This window comes from Frieseomelitta varia, unplaced genomic scaffold (assembly GCF_011392965.1).
Source record: "Frieseomelitta varia isolate USP_RPSP 00005682 unplaced genomic scaffold, Fvar_1.2 scaffold_648, whole genome shotgun sequence".
In the NCBI taxonomy this organism is placed as follows: Eukaryota; Metazoa; Arthropoda; class Insecta; order Hymenoptera; family Apidae; genus Frieseomelitta; species Frieseomelitta varia.
The window spans coordinates 668,206-686,160 of NW_025110421.1; the positions used below are offsets into that span (position 1 = coordinate 668,206).

At 32.3% G+C, this 17,955-nt stretch overlaps 1 protein-coding gene across 1 annotated transcript in view; it reads right to left on the reverse strand.

Annotated features, from left to right (window-relative positions):
• LOC122534892 (fibrillin-1-like) overlaps positions 1-17,955 on the reverse strand; it is a 106,411-nt gene that overhangs the window by 27,639 nt on the left and 60,817 nt on the right. Inside the window, exons 19-20 of the mRNA XM_043665950.1 lie at positions 13,232-13,306; positions 12,941-13,127 (exon numbers count right to left, since the gene is read on the reverse strand). Of these exons, the coding sequence (XP_043521885.1) occupies positions 12,941-13,127; positions 13,232-13,306 (262 nt within the window). The remainder of the gene's footprint in view (positions 1-12,940; positions 13,128-13,231; positions 13,307-17,955) is intronic.

Below are 17,955 nucleotides of genomic sequence, written 5' to 3' on the forward strand. Positions count from 1 at the left end.
AGGGACTAAAATATTATAAAATATTAACTAATATGTAGAAACTAGTATGTAATATAGAAATTAATTTTTACTCTTTAAAAAGAAATATTATATCTCAACGCGACGCGATTTCAAGTAGAATAAGCGCCGTGTCCGTAACGTGTCAGACATCTCCTACTACGTAAAATGACTATTAGCGACTAGCGTATAAATATAGAAATGCTTATTCGTGTATTATGTGACGTATGATATATAATGAGTGCATTATGGATATTTTATGAAAATGTTTTAAATTTCTTGCTGTAGAATTTATAATTAAAAAATAATAATAATTAAAATACACATTATTTTATATTTTGAAATGTTGACGACAACGTTTTTTTTTCATTTTCTAATTTTTACATAATTAAAAATATCCTTTTATCTCAAATTTTCACAAATTTCAAATTATTTTCAAATAATTTTATTTCAAATTTTTTTCTTTTGGTTTTCTAATTTTATATAACTTTTATTTTATTTCAGATTTTTCAGAAAGATTTCTACAGTGGTGATAAAAATAAGTAAATCATTCAACGACCGAAGGCTGCACGCATTTCGAAGTTAAAATATTCCCGAGGAATATTTAAATAAGCCAAGAGGATAATAATTAGATTGCGGATTTTTATGCAAATCCATGTTTTCGCGGGTAAAATTAAAAGTGCAGCTGCCAGGTAGGAATTTGCTTTGTTTATCACATATTACAAAAATATTACAATAAAATACGCAAGATCATATACAATGTATTATAAAATGCATAAAAAATTATAAAGAGTACTGCGTTTCGAATATTTTGCTACATTCTTGTATCTTTGAATTACATAAATATCCACAGTCCGACATTGAAATTATTATTGCAGACGGATGTGAACGTCAATGGATCAACAATATTCGAAGCTGTTAATGAACAAATGATACTCGAGCTCCGTCAACTCGATAAATCCTTTCGAGAGGTCGGGATTCGAGGATTATGAACAATCGCGTTTAGCGAGGCTTTAAATGAAATCGCGTTCTCTCGATTCGTCTCCTCTGTCGTTGTTCATGGCCCATTCACAAAGTAATTTAAGCAATTTAAAGTAATTCAAGTTGCCGGCATTATTCAAATAACTGAAATTAAATAATGGACAGAATTAAGTTTTACCGTCGCGCACCACCAGGGAAATTCCCCGGCTCTAAGCGAACGACCCGATTCCAAGGTCCCTCCGTTAGAACCTCGTCTATCCTCGAGTTCGTCATTTTTCTTTTTTTCTTTCTTTCTTTCTTTCTTCTTTTGGATCCAAAATTTCCACTGGGATTAAAAAGGAAACTCGGCTTACGTCGTTGACACACGGCGGAAGGAAGATAAATCTACCTTTCGTTTTGAATTTAAATGTAATTCGTAACCTTTCAAACGGAGTCAGAAATAAATATTTGTCTGATATTTGTCGATATTTTTACGTTTCGAATTTGTCTGATATTTTCATTGGAATTTATTGTATAACTGAAATTTATATCGTGTTCATTGCATGCTTCGTGCATGCACGTCAGAAAAACTTTGATATTCGTTATTTTTGTATTTCGAATTTTGTTTTATATCTGCATTGGAATTTTTTTTTATATATATATATGCATGTTATGTTTACTGCATATTTCGTGTAAAATTCTGATATCTGAATATTTGGATACAGAATAAATATTCTGAATATTTGTTTTACGCTTCCGTTGAAATTTATTATACATGCATATTTTATGTGACTCTATTTGGAATTTATATTAGATTTGTCCTATGTTTTATTTATTGGAATTGATTGTCTTTTATTTGTTCGCTTTTGTTTTATTTATTTAGTTTTAGAAATGAATTAAGTCATCAGGTATGCTCTTGTTCGCCCGACAGATTTTCCTTTCGCTCTCCCCGAAAATTTCGTTCTTCGTACCTCTAAAATTCTAACGTACAACCTGTCAGAATTTCATGGCGCAGCTCTTCGAAATTTCATTTCAGCTACCTTCAAAATTTCATCCTGCTAGTCCTCTCAATTCCACGCACTATATCCCTTCACTGTTTCACTGAAATTTCAACAGTCTGTCTTTTCTACGGATCTTCGAAATCCATAAACTATTCTAACATTCAAACTATTTTCAATAAGTTATTTTATTTCACAATTTTCTTTGCCCTTTATGGTATTATTAAATTAAGTATTAATATACAGTGGCTGTGTGAATGATTAAATTAAATAAAATATAAAATAATTGCTCAACTATGAAATATAAAATATAAACGAGGCAGATAAAGAAGTTTACGAAATAATAAATTTTCCAGGAATGTTACAGTTAAATTTTGGAATTTTCATGTATGTATCTACGTACTTTTTAGAAGTTCGAATAATTTTAAATTTGAAAATATACAAATAATAATTCATTTTCTTTTCAATATTATAAACATTTCTATATTCTTTGTGTATATTGTACTTTAATTTCTCTGATACAATTAATTCCAATTTTTACTATTATTTATAACTTTATATATATTTATGGTTGTAAACTTTACCATATTTAATATATATATCAAAAAATATAATAATATTAAAATAAATATAATAATATAATAATATTAAAAAACGAAATTACACAAATTATACATAAGATGTATGCAACACTATGCAAACTTTCGTACAAATACAAAAATACAATTACACGATTTTACATAATCGCAATACAAAATAAATCACAGTAGCCATATAATTTTACGTATTTTTTATCACGAAAATAGCGTCAGCATTTAAAAATGAGACACTAATACCGGATATAATTCTTCCAAATGCAAAAGGAGACACTAAACTGCGAAACTAAAACCCCCCAGCACTTAATCTACTTAATAACATCCCTCGCTGTTCCCTCGCGCCTCCACCTGAAACCGCTATCTACTAATTGCTCAACCTATCCACCGCGAAATAGCGAACGCTCGTATCGAGCGTTTCGAAACATCAGAAACATCATCTCCTTTTCCTTCCATCGTGCTTCCCCTCCCTCCCGCAAAACGAAGAATCCGTCATACAGCCGGATCTGCTAATTCATCAAACGTGGAATTACGCTATCCGATTTCCTCTGGAATTCGCTGGCCCGTGGGCCGCTTGCGAAGTTGTCGTTCAAGTGTCGCGTTCCCCGCCGGCAATTTCGGCAAAACCTCCGCGAGACCAATTTAACGCCACCCTCCTCCCCTCCGTCGCCGCGAGTGTGCCCGAGAGCGCGCGTTAATTCGTAATTACCGTACGAATTACAGCCACTTGGGATACCATCGCGGCCGCCAAAACGGAAGCTGCACCAGGGACATACAGATAAGAGAGCGAGATAAAACGCGGAGGTAACGTCGATTATCCTGAAATAGCGTCTCTCTCATTTCTCCTTCTCTTTTTTTTTTTTTTCTTTTTTGTTTGTTTGGGAAATTTTGTGCGCGAGAATGGTCACACGGTTTCTATGGCGCGTATCACGCTACAGCGATCGCATGTTTGCCTTACAAGCAGACCAGAGAATAATTCCAGTGTAACCTACCCTGCTTTGCAGCGAGAATGACTCGAAAATGATGAATTTTTTTTTATAATGAAAATCATTGGATTCCAAGATTTTCTGTTTTATTTATCGGGAAAAATTTGAAATAAAAGTGAAAATTGAATTAAAATTAATTATTGAAATTGATATAATAAATAATATATATATTAATATTATATATTATATATTATATATTACATATTAATATTATATATGTTATAATTAAATAAATTTTTTAATTGTAAATTAAACATTATTATACATAGTATGTAATATAATATAATTATCGTATAAATTATATTATATACGATATATACTATATATATAAATAAATATATATTTATAAATTTAAATTCGTGTATAATAAAATAAATATAAAAATAATCGAATATCGAAATTTAATCTGAACGAGGACGAGAGTGATCGCGTCTGATTGTACATATATTCACAACGAGGGTGAAAAACATGGCCTCGGAGGGGTGAGAAACGCGGCGTAATCTGTCGCTTCGAGGTGAAGTCGACGGCGGCCACGCCGTGAAAAATTATGGGAACCGGGAGATGCAGTCGGTTGACGTGACTGGGAAAACCGTCGCGAGCGATGCACGCGAAGAGCAAATTCTAGAAATTCTGGTTTTGTACAACGAATGATTTGTGGGGAATTTGCCACGCCGAGCTTCAGAAAAACACGTGGCTCTACGTGAAACGTAGCTCGCGTACCCGACTTTCTCGCGCGGCCGTTTCGCCCCGAATTTTATACCGCATTCACATTGGCTGCGTTCGAGTTGTCGCAAAACTGTTGGTGATTAATTGAATATAAATTCTACAGAGTTGGTGCCTGATGTTAATGAATTAGAACTTTGTGGTAATTTTCGTAGGTTCAAATTATGTTAATAACAGTAATTACGTATATGGTCACGCGTAGATTTTGTTTATATGTAATTATAAAATTTAATGGTGTTGAAACAAATTAAAGTGGAGTTGGTACGGTCATCTATGATGATAATATAATTAGGAACGAATTGCAAGTAAAAATTTATTTTATTTATAATACTGCATATTTTATCTATAATACTGTTTTGTGTATTATTATACTAATTCTAAATATTTATTAATTAAGTATTTATTAGTATATATATATATTTATTTTTTGTTTATATACATATATATGTTTCTTTCTATTATATTATTTATTAGTATTTTTATTATTTATTAGTATTATAGTATTAGTATTTTTATTATTAGTATATATATATATTTATTTTTTGTTTATATACATATATATATTTCTTTTTATTATATTAGTATTAGTATTTTTATTATTTATTAGTATTAGTATATATATTATTAATTAGTATTTTTATATATATATGTTTATTTTATATATATATATATTGATATTTATTTTATATATATATTTTTTATTATATTAGTGTTACTATTTATTAATACTGAATATAATTTCATGTATCATACTAATTCTCAGTCTCACTTTACTTGTGGCACACAAAATGAACTAAAATTCCCATCTAAATTTCATTAATCGCGCTCGTACAAGTATCGTAATCGAATGGGAACAATATTTAAGCAATATTTAAGCAATAATTCTAGTTCTTTAGATATTTTATATCCACCACTACGAGAAGAAAAAGAAGAAGAGAAACAATCTCACAAAATTCTCACGTCCTCGACACCCTCGACAAAATCGCGTTATTTGTATTCCCGATGCTCCTTCCCACCTCTCTCAAGCAACGATCCGAGAGTCCAGAAATCGTCTCTCGGCTCCGCCTTCCCCGGGAGAATTCACAGTTTGAAAAAGGGGGCTCCTTCGTTGGAGAGCTTCGTTGCTCGATCGCGGAGCGCCGGCGAGAACCGGTGAAAAATCAGCGTGGTGAAACGGGCGACAAAGCGGAAAAAAAAACGGGGCGAGGAAAGTGGCGGCGATACGCGCGAACCAGCGCCGATGAGCGCTATCGTGACGGCCAAGTGCAGCCAGCCCAACCACTCGATGCACAATGCCTTCGCGCTCTTTCATTTCGCAGCCGGTTGCTCGCGTACGTGTTCGTTCGCGTACGCGAATTATTCGAGAGATGCTTTCCGTCAGATTTTCGCGGGAGTGGAAGGGAGGGATGAAAAAGAATGTTACGGCGAAAGGGGTGGCGGATCGTTGGGCGAGAAGCACTCGGTTTCTTTTTTTTTTTCTTTTCTCTATTGCCTCCGGAGAAATATCAACCCTTCTGTTCTCTCGCGTTTCTCGCGTTGAGGCGAGACGGTTCACTTGCACTCGCGCGTGAAAATTTCAGGCAACGAGCGTTCTGAACAATTCCCGAAGTTTCGACATTGTCGAGTTGTAAGTTGGGGACTATTCACTTGGGTGGTTAAGGTGCGAAGTTGGCAAAAAAGATCAAACTGCGAGGCACGCTCCAAGTTTTTTGAACTGAACGATCATTTACTCGTGTATTTTGTTCAAATAACATGCTCGTATCGTTTAAATGTCTCGTCTAGATTTGATACATTAGAAAGGAACGTTATATGAAAATGATTTGTTTGGTTTGTTGAATAGAGCAGCAAGGTTATTATTTTTAAAATGAAAGTAACGAAATAATTGAAATGATTTGAATTGTTTTATTTTTAGAACATTTTTCACGCGATAATAATGATTTTCTTATTTGGAGTATTTTAGCATGTTGTATAATATATGCAAATAATATTATACAGTATAGTATGTATAATGTACATGTTATATTACATAAATACATAACATAAGCATTGTTCATCATAACCGAAAAAATATTCGCTATGAATCATATATCTCTACTTATCTTTTCGATTGTAATAACAATGTTTATGTTATATATTTATGTAATGTAACATAATGTATATTATCCATTCAAATTATATATATTATATATTATATATTATTATATATTATGCATCCAAGCTTCAGAAGAAAATCAATTATTGGTTAATTTCCTATGGTCTTCTTTGGTGCAGTATTACTTCTCCAATTCTTTCGAAAGCAGCAGCTGAAATTCTATCGTAATTAGAATCGCGAAAGTTCTCGTTATTTATTTTTTGGGGGTGATTGTTCAAAGCGAGGTAAGAAAAATTACGAGGAGAAGGTGAGCCGAAGTCACGGTCTAAAACACGGAAGGAGAGTCAAGGGGTGGCAAAAGGAGAGAAAAAAGAATCGCTGTAGCTCGAACAGAGAATATCTCGCGAGGGAAAATTATTTTTTAATTCCGCCTGAGAGTATCGTGATACTAAATAAAAGAGCAGCTTGTCCGCGGCCTGAGCAGGAAACATTTTCCGGGAATTGTGCCGCAAGTAAAAATCAAGACCACGAAACAACAGTAAGTCAAAGTAATCTCGAAATGGAAATCTGCAGTAAATCAATTTTTACTGAAATTGTTCCGCGGCTTCCTGGATACGTTCGTTGGACACGGTATCATAGTTTAAGTACAATTGTATAATGAACGAACTGTACCGTGGACTTTACTAAATAGTTTTCAATAAATGACTATTTTAGATTGAAATATTTTCGGTCATACTTCGATACTCGACATTATTGCAATAGAAATTATTATATATTACTGTACTATTAGTAATAACATATTCATTTACATATATTGTTTTATTTATTATTTATTATATTATTTATAATTTTATTATATTATTTATACATATTCATTTACATATTATTTTATTTATTTTCTTTTATTTATATTATTTATTTATATTTATATTATTTATACAATATTTATATTATTTTATTTATTTATTAATTTACACATTTATTTATTAATTTATTCAATTACATATATTATTTTATTTGTTAATCTACCATTGCATCCATAAATTTTGAAATTCAGACATCCAATACATAATTTTGACGTTTATAATATATTTATAATATTAACAAAATATCATCACGAATAGAATAACAATTACTCTAATGATTAAATTTACATTACAAGTTTCAAATTTCAAAATTCTATAATAAATACATCAAATGAATTTACTACAGCTACTACATTCGTTACGACATCGATCATGACTTCCATACTAAAGAATATTGTATATACAGGAATCGAAATGAGATTTAGCACCTATTTCGATTACACGTTTCCTCAATAAACTCTCAACTTTGCTAATAACAACTGTTAAAAACTTCTCCATGTACATTTCCCAATAGAACAGAATTTCAATTTTCTTTCTTCTTGAACTCCTGCGTAAATTACAATTAATCCTTCACATTAAACCACGTGGTCGCGTACAATCGAAGTAATACCGAGTATGATCAAACGGGAAGGAAGAACGAACCAGACCGTGGTGATAAATATGTAGCGAGAGAGATCACCGCGAATTTTATCCAAGAATGAATAGCAATGCTTCAAAAATGTCTGTCGAAGAATAATGCCGGAAACTTGAGGGAGAAATATCGCGGAATCGAATGCAACGAGAAAGTGGTGGGGAAGAGAGAGAGAGAGAGAGAGGAGAGGAGGAATCGATGGGAACGGGTTGCCGGGAGATGGATGATTTTTCGACGATCGTCGATCGAACGGAAGCTCGGTTGGGAAAGCAACGCATCTTTGCATCGTCCCAAGAGCACGCTTCAAACTATCTGCATTTTTCAGCCGCGAACTGGGCCAAGATGGTAGACGAGCGGGGAAAAAGAGGAGAGAGGGGGAGGAAAAAAAGGGAACGAGAAGCTGGATAAAACTGAAGATCGTGGTTTCGAACGTGTACTAAGATACACGTGGCACGTGAACGTGTGTATAATAATAGAACTGTGCACGGGATTTATTACGTGAAATAAAAACACACGGAAATTCTGCCATTTGTCATATCTATTATACGTGAGAAAGAGATACGAAATCACTGTTGAGTTGGAGTGAATTTTGTGTGATCTCGTTTGTACCAATAATTTAAATAGTCTTACGTCTCCCATCGTACGTTTTCTTATAGGATTTATTTCCTACGAATCTCTATATATTTTTTATTTGTCTTTTCATTTTATTGACAAATTATTTTTATATATATATATTTATATATATTTGTTTTTAATAAAAAGGTAAATTATTTTTCATTTATCTTTTTATTTTATTAATAAATTATTTTTGAAAGATAAATTACTTTTAATTTATCTTTTCATTTTATTATTTATCTTTCCTATAAATTTCTATAAATCTCTTTGGAAACACTCCCGTGTCATGATGAAACGACCTTCATATTTAACAATGGACAATATCGTAAAATTTTCATTTAATTTTTGCGACATCCGACGCAGCTAATATTAATTTAAAAAATTCGTACAATTAGTTCTGTTCAATTTAACATACAAAATTAGAATAGTACGCATATATGTAGATTCGTAAAAGAATTTATCAATAAATTGTTTATCAATAAATCAGAGATTAGATGTATACACAAGTGAAATAGAAAATTCTGAAAAACACGGGAGAATTATTAAAAAACAAAAAAAAAAAAAAAAAAAAAAAAAAAACAGGAGAAATAATTACTCCTTGGTCGTTTTATTTCCAACGAAATCAGGGCTGCATCTGTTTCGAGCAGAGCGTGATAACGAAGAAAGAGAAAAAAGGGAGGAAGATCTGAGTATATCTGGTCGTTAAGCGGCAAGAGATATTTAGGTTAAGGGGAAAAATGTCAGAATTGTTGATGCATCGAATTTCTCTGATGCAACGCGCTGCATTTAAAAGTCCAATGAGATTGTTAGTCTGTGCCCTGGTACTCGCCCGTGGGATGCGTTTGCAAGTAAAAGAAAAAAAAAGAAGGAAAAAAGAAAACGGAGGAGAAAAGAGGAGAAATTCCATCCGTGTAAGAATTCATGTGAAAAGTTGTTTTTTAATCGGCGACGTTTATGAACGTTCAGCTTTTATAACGGAAGAGAAACTGAAGATAGCAACAGGTCGATATTACAAAAGTTTCCTGAGTCGTAGGAATTGGTAATTGTACTTGGAAGTACAAGGCGAGGAAGATTATGGTTAGGCGAGTGTTTATGCATTTATGGGAAACTAAAAGATGAACGTGTATCTCTGCAATGTCCTAGGAGTTGTTTGAAAATTGAAGCGATGAAATAGTATTTTAGGCAACGAAGATGTGGTAAAGTATCAATTGCATTATAAAATACAATTAAAAATAAGCAGACTTACATAATAAAAATTAAACACTTAATCGTGTTTAGTATAAATCTGCATAAACATTTAGAATCTAGTTCTAATCTAACTTAATCCTGTTTTCAAAACAAATAGCTCTGAAAAATATTTTTCTGTTATATTTTAAATTTGAAAAAAGTATCACATAATTAGCTGGTAATCTTTAAAAAGAACACTTGTTAATAAATGATCACTACACACGATGACGAAGATAGCAATCATAAAATACTTGAAATACTGCATTTAGAAAAAAGTTCAAACTCAATATTTTTTATTTCATTATTCATTTAATAATCTTTCAATATCCATCATTCTATTACATTCATATTAATCTCTGACAAATTGCGCAATGTTATTTTCTCATTTAAACATTTATCTTAACACCCTGTTCTCGGTTTCCTTTGCAGCAGATGTGAAAAAAAAAAAAAAAAAAACAGTGGACATTTCTCCTAGCGTGAGCCATAATTGGTCCCGCAGGACTAGCAGGAGTTACCACCTTGTCGTGCAAGTCGCAAATGATACTAATTTTTCCGCGATCGTGCATGCCGCGACCGCAAATGGCGTCGTTGCGTCCTCCGCTTTGTTTTAGCCACGTGCGTTGAAATATTTCCACGACAACAATTAGTAAAAAAAAAAAAAAAAAAATCCTTGTTTAAAAGGATTTTTAATCCCCCACTTTTATCCTTGCGAGTTAATTTTCGTTTTTTAAAAAAAATGCGATCAGAAAAGAAAAGAGTGAAAGAGGGAGAGAAAGGAGAGAAAAGTCAGTCCATTAATTTATCAGTCGATCGAACGAACATCTTTTTTTTTTGCCCCCGCCGAGGTCGTTCCCAATGGAGCGAGATTTTTGGGGGAAAAAAAACATTACACGCGCCATTGATCCATTTTAGCCGGCAACGAGTTAATTTCGTTTGCCCCGAAATATTCGTACGTAGAACGGGAGTTAATGTTCTCCGAGTTTCAACGAATATTTCAGTACTTGAATAAAATGGAAATTCTGGCCACTATTACGAAAATTGCTCGCCAGATTTATTATAAACATTGCACTGTTTTAAACTTCCCTGCTACAAGCTGATGAGTAGACGTGGAAGGTACAATGGTAGAACATCAGGAGGAATTTCACATGCTATTGTATACTTGTAAGTTAATTATTCTTGCTGCTAAAGCCATTACTGCGCACGGTTGTATTCTGTTATACAGAACTATATTGTCTACGATAATGAGTGTAAATTTTTCATTAAAAAGGAGTTTCCAACGTCAAGTGTGTATTTAACTTGACGTTCCTTGGCGATGGGATAGAATGTATAATCATTTTGTCGAGAATTAAATTGTAATTTCAGTTTGTATGTTTGAGTCTAATTTCAGCGGTCGTTGTTCAATTTCTATATACATTATATATTCTATAATGATTAACTGTGGTAAGAATTTAAAATTATAATTACATATACTATTTATTTAACGTAAGTCAATTATATCGCGCTATAATTAACTTTTGTAAGTTCTATATATTTCTGTTTGTCAGAACTCCATTTAAATAGCTCAAAATTTACAGGAATTTCGTTGGAAAATCCTGTGACTTTCTATTTCTGCTGTAGTGTTTTATATATTATTAATGTTACTCATTGATACATATATTTGTATACAAGTATTTAACATAAAATAATTTATATGCTGTGTATTTATTAGAGGTGTGCGAGAACTCGATGGTTGGGACGAGTAGGGTTCCGGAAAATTTCGAAATTCCTGAAAAAATCGGGTTTTCCGAGAAAGTCGAGATTCCCGAAAATTTCGAGAACTCGAACTACTCTGCAGTGCTGTATAACAGTCTACAAATTATGTAAATACACAGATCAATCTCTTCAGTGTTATGAAGTTATTGGAAACACGGATTCTCAAAATCGTGTGACCTAATGTATACAAACGTGTGACTCCATGCTTAGCACTTGACATTATGTACGCTGTCGGGCAGTATCGCTGAGACATTCGGGAAGTTCGGACGTATATTTCAAAATCTGTGTGTTTAAATTAATTTAATAAAGATTAGAAATCTTTAAAAAAAAGTGTCGAGTGATAGTGAGAGTAAAGTTGTGGTAGCAGGAAGCAGTGCGGAAGATATCGTGCAAAGGAAGAAGATAAAGAGAAGCTCCGTTTGGGAACATTTTCAAGAAAAAGATGACACAAAGGCGGAATGCACGCATCGTCACCATGAATTTAAAACTAGGTATGCAAATACTACTGGTTTATTACGCCATTTGAAGCATATGCATCCAAACATAAGTACATGTACTAGAAAAGAAACTGAATCGATATAAAATTTCGAAAATTTCGTCGCTGGTACAAAATGATTCGCGAAAGATTGTTAAATCAAAAGATACAACAGAAGGAATTGCTCGAATGATGGTTCTGGATCTGCGACCTTTCGATATAGTTGAAGGCGTGGGCTTTAATGAATTATTTAAGCTTGTCCCTAATCCTTTCTCAAATTCCAACTCTTTCGGGAATCCCGGCTCTTTCGAGAATCCCGATAAATTCGAGAATCTCGAAAATTTCGTGTTCCCGACCCGACCCAATATTTCGGGTTTTCGCACACCTCTAGTATTTGTGTTAAATATCGAAGCTTTAAAAGAGTGACAAAGTTCCTTTTGAAGTTCTGTATGTAAACCCTCAAACATATAAACTTTCACAAAAGTATTAAAAATATTTTCATTGAAAATACTGCCAATCATTTATAGAATTACAGATCACATAAAAATACGTGCAAAACTTCGAATCAACACGATGAAAATTAGGTACAATCAGTGATAAAAGTACACCCTACACCTGCCAAATTTCAAATATCTAATGAACAATATGAACATTAAATATTTTCTGATACTCGTGGAATTTATTATACTATATTATATTTATTAACATATTCTCAGAAAGAAAGAAAAACAAAGAATTCATCGAAACGAAGAAATAAAACAATCGTCATGAATGTTGCAATTATAATCAGAATAAATTTTATTCGTCTCACTGTATATACATAATCCTTGGCAATCGTACACAGACTTTTTTTAAGATCATGTTCACCATAAGAAACCGTAACCACGATCTTCTGACCAACTAATCTGAATTAATTAATATCTGTAAAACACTAGTTTCTTAAATATTTGAAATTTTGACAGATGCACGCGGAATTCTTCGACGGAATTGTACATTAGAAAGGACAGAAGCGTGTAGAAACTCACAGTCGCCGATGGGATACGAAGCAGGTAGCTGGGCTTGACCTTGGCCACCGTGAATAGGATGAACTTCGTGATAAGCCGCCCTCGCTTCCTGATAAGCGTTCTGCCTCTGTCCCCGATAATTCTGAACGGTGTACGCTCCGGAGAAGATTCTCGTGTACCTCAGGTAACATCCGCTCGGTATCCGCCACTGAAAAACGAATTAGAACACGCGACTGGTGATTCCCTCCTCTCCTTATTTTTCTCGTTTAGAACGAAAATTGTTCTAAACGAGGGAAGCTCGCGTACACTCACCCCGTAAGCGGAGGATGGTATCGGCTGGGGTGGTCTTCCGGGACACATCAGCATTCTTCTTCTAAAATAGTGCGGCTAAACGGCGGAACAAATGTAAGCATCGGTTTTAGATTGGATTTCGTTCACTGTACCACTGTTCAATCCTTGATTGAACCTTTTTATCTCGGGGAACGTATATGTGCACGAAAAATAAATTGAGTAAAGTTTATATATGAACGAGAGAAATATGAACGTATGCTGACACAATATTTACAATATTAAGATTTATGGTGATACAGATTCACTGTTCTAAAGAGTTCAATGTAAGGATGAAACAGAGAAATTTAAAGACTGAGAAGGCAGAACGTTAGTATCGCACGAATTAAAAATTTTTGAAGCAGATAACGTTTGTTGTTAGCAGTTCCTTCAGTTTTAATCATGCCTAAAAGCGATGTTAAATTTGAAAATTACTGAAAATTTAATGCATTAATAGTTAGCACAGTTCAGAAATTGCACAAAGCAAAAGATTCAAATCAAAATATATAAAAGCTACTTCTTAATTTATTTTTTATAATAAATGATAGTTTGACAAAACGAATGTTCACTTTTATTCTAGCTAATAATAATTGATTATTACACATGCATGTATCGTCTTCGAAAAACATACAGAGAGCATAAACGTTATACTATATTTTTATCTGGCTCTTTGCACGTAAAATGTTGGATGTTGTTCGAATTTGTATCGCAGTAGTAAATCTCGTTGCAAAGTGGCAAAATTTAGAACAGAAACTGGAAGTTACACAATCGTGTTGGTTTCTGAAGATGAGAAAAAAGAATCTTTTTGTTCTTTCCTTGAGTTTCACATGTATAGAATACTATGTTGGAAGGATTTTTCGACGTTCGAATAATTGATGAAGTTGCGGCAGTGAAAATGGCTTTTGTTTTTATTTTACACGAATGTCAACTTAAAACTTTAAACGTGTCTCTCTCGAAACCACTGACTTTCCTTACTTCAGACCTTTGGCATTATTCATTTGTTCAACTTCAAATTCTTACGTATTATTTGTTATCTACAAAATCAAAGTAAAATCTTCTTCCTTCATTAATTTCTAAATATTTGAACAGTTTTATAGGAATAAAGAAAACAATAAAATAAAACAATAAATAGTGAGGATAAATAATTTCGGAGGTATATTCGGTGCTGGATCAGAATTAATTTCTGCTTGAACATAAATGTACATGTTTAAATTTCTGAATCAATATTCAACTGAAAATCATTTTCAAAAATTCCTTCCATATACGTAAAACTCAAAAAAAAACGAGAGCAGAACGATTTCGATTGTTTGAAGATTTCTTTCGATCGTTTGAAATTAACGCGATGGTGTTGCCACTTTGGTATTCATTATCTTAACGCCGGACGCCCAGGCAATCACTCTGATTTAGATCGAGAACGACAGATAATAAATTGTCCTCGCTTAATGTTGACGACGATGAACAAGTTCGAGGCTGAATAATTTAATGCTGTTATAAAACAAAATTCGTTGGTCTAACATTTTTATTAACTAATTTTCTGCGAAATCTTTGCTGTTAGAAATATTAATCAGAGTTATTGAAATAATTGATTGACAGACACAATCATTTCGATAATTCACGAAACCGCCGCCGATATATGTATTACGTTCTCAACAACGTCCAACTAATTATTTATGCATTAATCAAAGTCCACGACAGTCGGTCAGGTTATTTAATTAAATACAGGACCTGTACAAATTCCTACGTAACGTTTGATCTAAATCACCGTGAATAATACGTAGCTGTCACTGCTGTTGAAACGTGATCTCAATTATTAAACGATCGTTAATGTTAGTTTACCCTGTTGGTCGCACGCAACTGTAATTACAGTTACCGGAGTGTCCAACGTGCGCGTGTGATTCTTAAATTGAACGCAACGCGTTAATTGCTTATCTAGACTCGTTAGATCAGATAATACAGAAGAATGGGAGGGAAATGCTGAAATACGCAGTAAGAAAGTGGAAGCTAATCAGTGCCAACGTTAATTAACGTCGCGAAGCGTCGAAAGGATTAATATGGTTTACCAGTTCGATGATACGCCAATTATGCCAATAACGGCACGGTTATTATGCATATAGATAATCAAGAGTTTAATTAATGAGTACTCGAATAATCGGCAGGTGGTTTAATTGATTTCTCATTAACGGTGATGCTGCTGCATTAATAAAACGATCACACCGAGATGTCGACTGATCAGTTATATCGCAGATCAGTTTGTCTGTTTTCTCATTGGCATAATACGTACAAGTATTTTATTTTATTTTTTAAATCGAACTCTCGAGATGGTTCAAAATAGAAAGCAGGAGACAAAATATGTAGTATAAAATATAAGTGTAATGTAAATTTGAATCTCGGTTTATATTCGCACACAGTTATATTATATTATAATATTTACTCTCGCTAGATAAAATTTGAGAGAACACAATAGGAAGAAAATAAATTTCTCCTTTCGTTGGATGTTTGAAGTTTTTCAAGTTATTTTATAATACGTAACTACGTGTACAAATTTTAGCGTTTGAAATTATTTCGGTATATAATGACCGAAGGCGAAGACATATTTATAAATATTAGTATTGTGTTTTTACAATTATTTTATAATTGCTTCCGTGTTCAAATGACTTTATCCAATAATTAAGTATATATTGTTGAACATAAATATATAAAGTTATTCAGCAATGATTAACCGATCATCTTTTTCTTTAGTAAACTAAACGAAATTCCGGTTATAGAGTAAATAATCCTTGTTTTGTAATTATAATATCTAACATCTGTATTATTGATACTCAATATTATATTATAATATTTACTCTCGCTATTATAGCAGGACATGTAATATTATATTATAAATTTTCAACATAATGCTATAATATCCAACATTATTATTATAATATAATACTTATTAATTATTATACATATTTATATAATAATTAATTATAGTATTATATATATTATATTAATTTTATTAATATAATATATATAATATTGCTATAACATTATATGCAATGCATGTTAATAATTTTCAACATAATGCTATAATATCCAATATTACACTATAACATAAAACTTATTAATTATTATATATATTTATACAATAATTAATTATATATATTTATACAATAATTAATTTTTTATTAATATAATATGTATATAATATTACTATAATATAATATTATTATAACAATGTATGTAATATTATATTAATAATTTTCAACATAATGCTATAATATCCAATATTATTACACTATATAATATAAAACTTTTTAATTATTATATATATTTATATAATAATTATTTATAGTATTATATATATTATATTAATTTTATTTATTATATATATTATTATTTAATATATATATATATATAATATATATATAATATTACTATAATATAATATAATAATATAATATTATATATTATTATTATAGCAATGCATGTAATATTATATTAATATTTTTCAACATAATGCTATAATGTCCAATATTACACTGTAATATAAAACTTATTAATTTTATATATATATTTATGTAATAACTAATTATATATAGTATTATATATATTATATTAATTTTATTAATATAATATGTATATAACATTACTATAATATAATACAATAATATAATATTACATATTATATGTAATATGTATAGTAATGTTATAGTAACGAACGATTAATATATTTTAATTATCATAAATAATCAATATAATTTATTAATATATTTTAATTATTATAAATAACTGGCATCCGCGTGTAAAAAAGGCCACGGAACCGCGGAAACGAAATTCCCAAGACGGGTTACACCGAAACCTCCGGCGTCGCGTTTACAGCTGCGTACACAGCCATTTCCATTACAAGAAGCTATCGTTACCACGGGATGAAAAACTCGCGCAACCACTATAAAGTTGTCTGTCAGAGCTCGGGCCGGGAAATCCACCCTCGTAAACCGCGCGGTAAACTAAGTAAACCTACCGAACGTTTTAAAATTTTCTCAGCCGGAACGCTTTCGAACACGCAACAACATCCTCCTCCCGCCTACGGCGGCTTCTGGGAGTTTTCTTCCATAAAAGGAGAGACAGAGAGGCAGAGAGAACGAACGAAAGAAAAGACAAGGGATCACGCGATGGATACCGGATTTCCGGCGAGACCCGCTCGTATTCGTCACCGTCGAATTATGCAACGGCAACGAATTTATGTCTCGCCTGGAGGAAAGATTCGTACGTTCGTGTATCCACCTTCGGGCTCTCCGCTGCGAATAAGTTTACGATTTTTCGGAGGAAATGGAACACGTAGTTACGCGCACGTTCTGCACGTGTTTTAAATCTAAAGCGGGCACCTAGGTGAAATTACCGTCGTGGAGCGTCGTTGTTGCATCGAAGGCGGCGCATTGTTCTCAATTAATTATTATTGAAACGTCATTGCAAAGTGACGATTTCTTTTTCGAGTAGAAGATCTAGAATGACAATGAAATGTTTACAATTACGCAACATGATTACAAGTCGCAAGTGTGAAAGTGTATATCGCAACTACGTGAACGTGATTTTTTTAATTAAAGCGACAAACAGTAGCATGCGTAATTAGCTAAGTGAAAGAGTGAAATACAAAAAAACAAGTCGAAAGCTCCGAATAATATGTTTGAAAATCAAAAGTTGAATTGAAACATAAGTGAAACAAATTT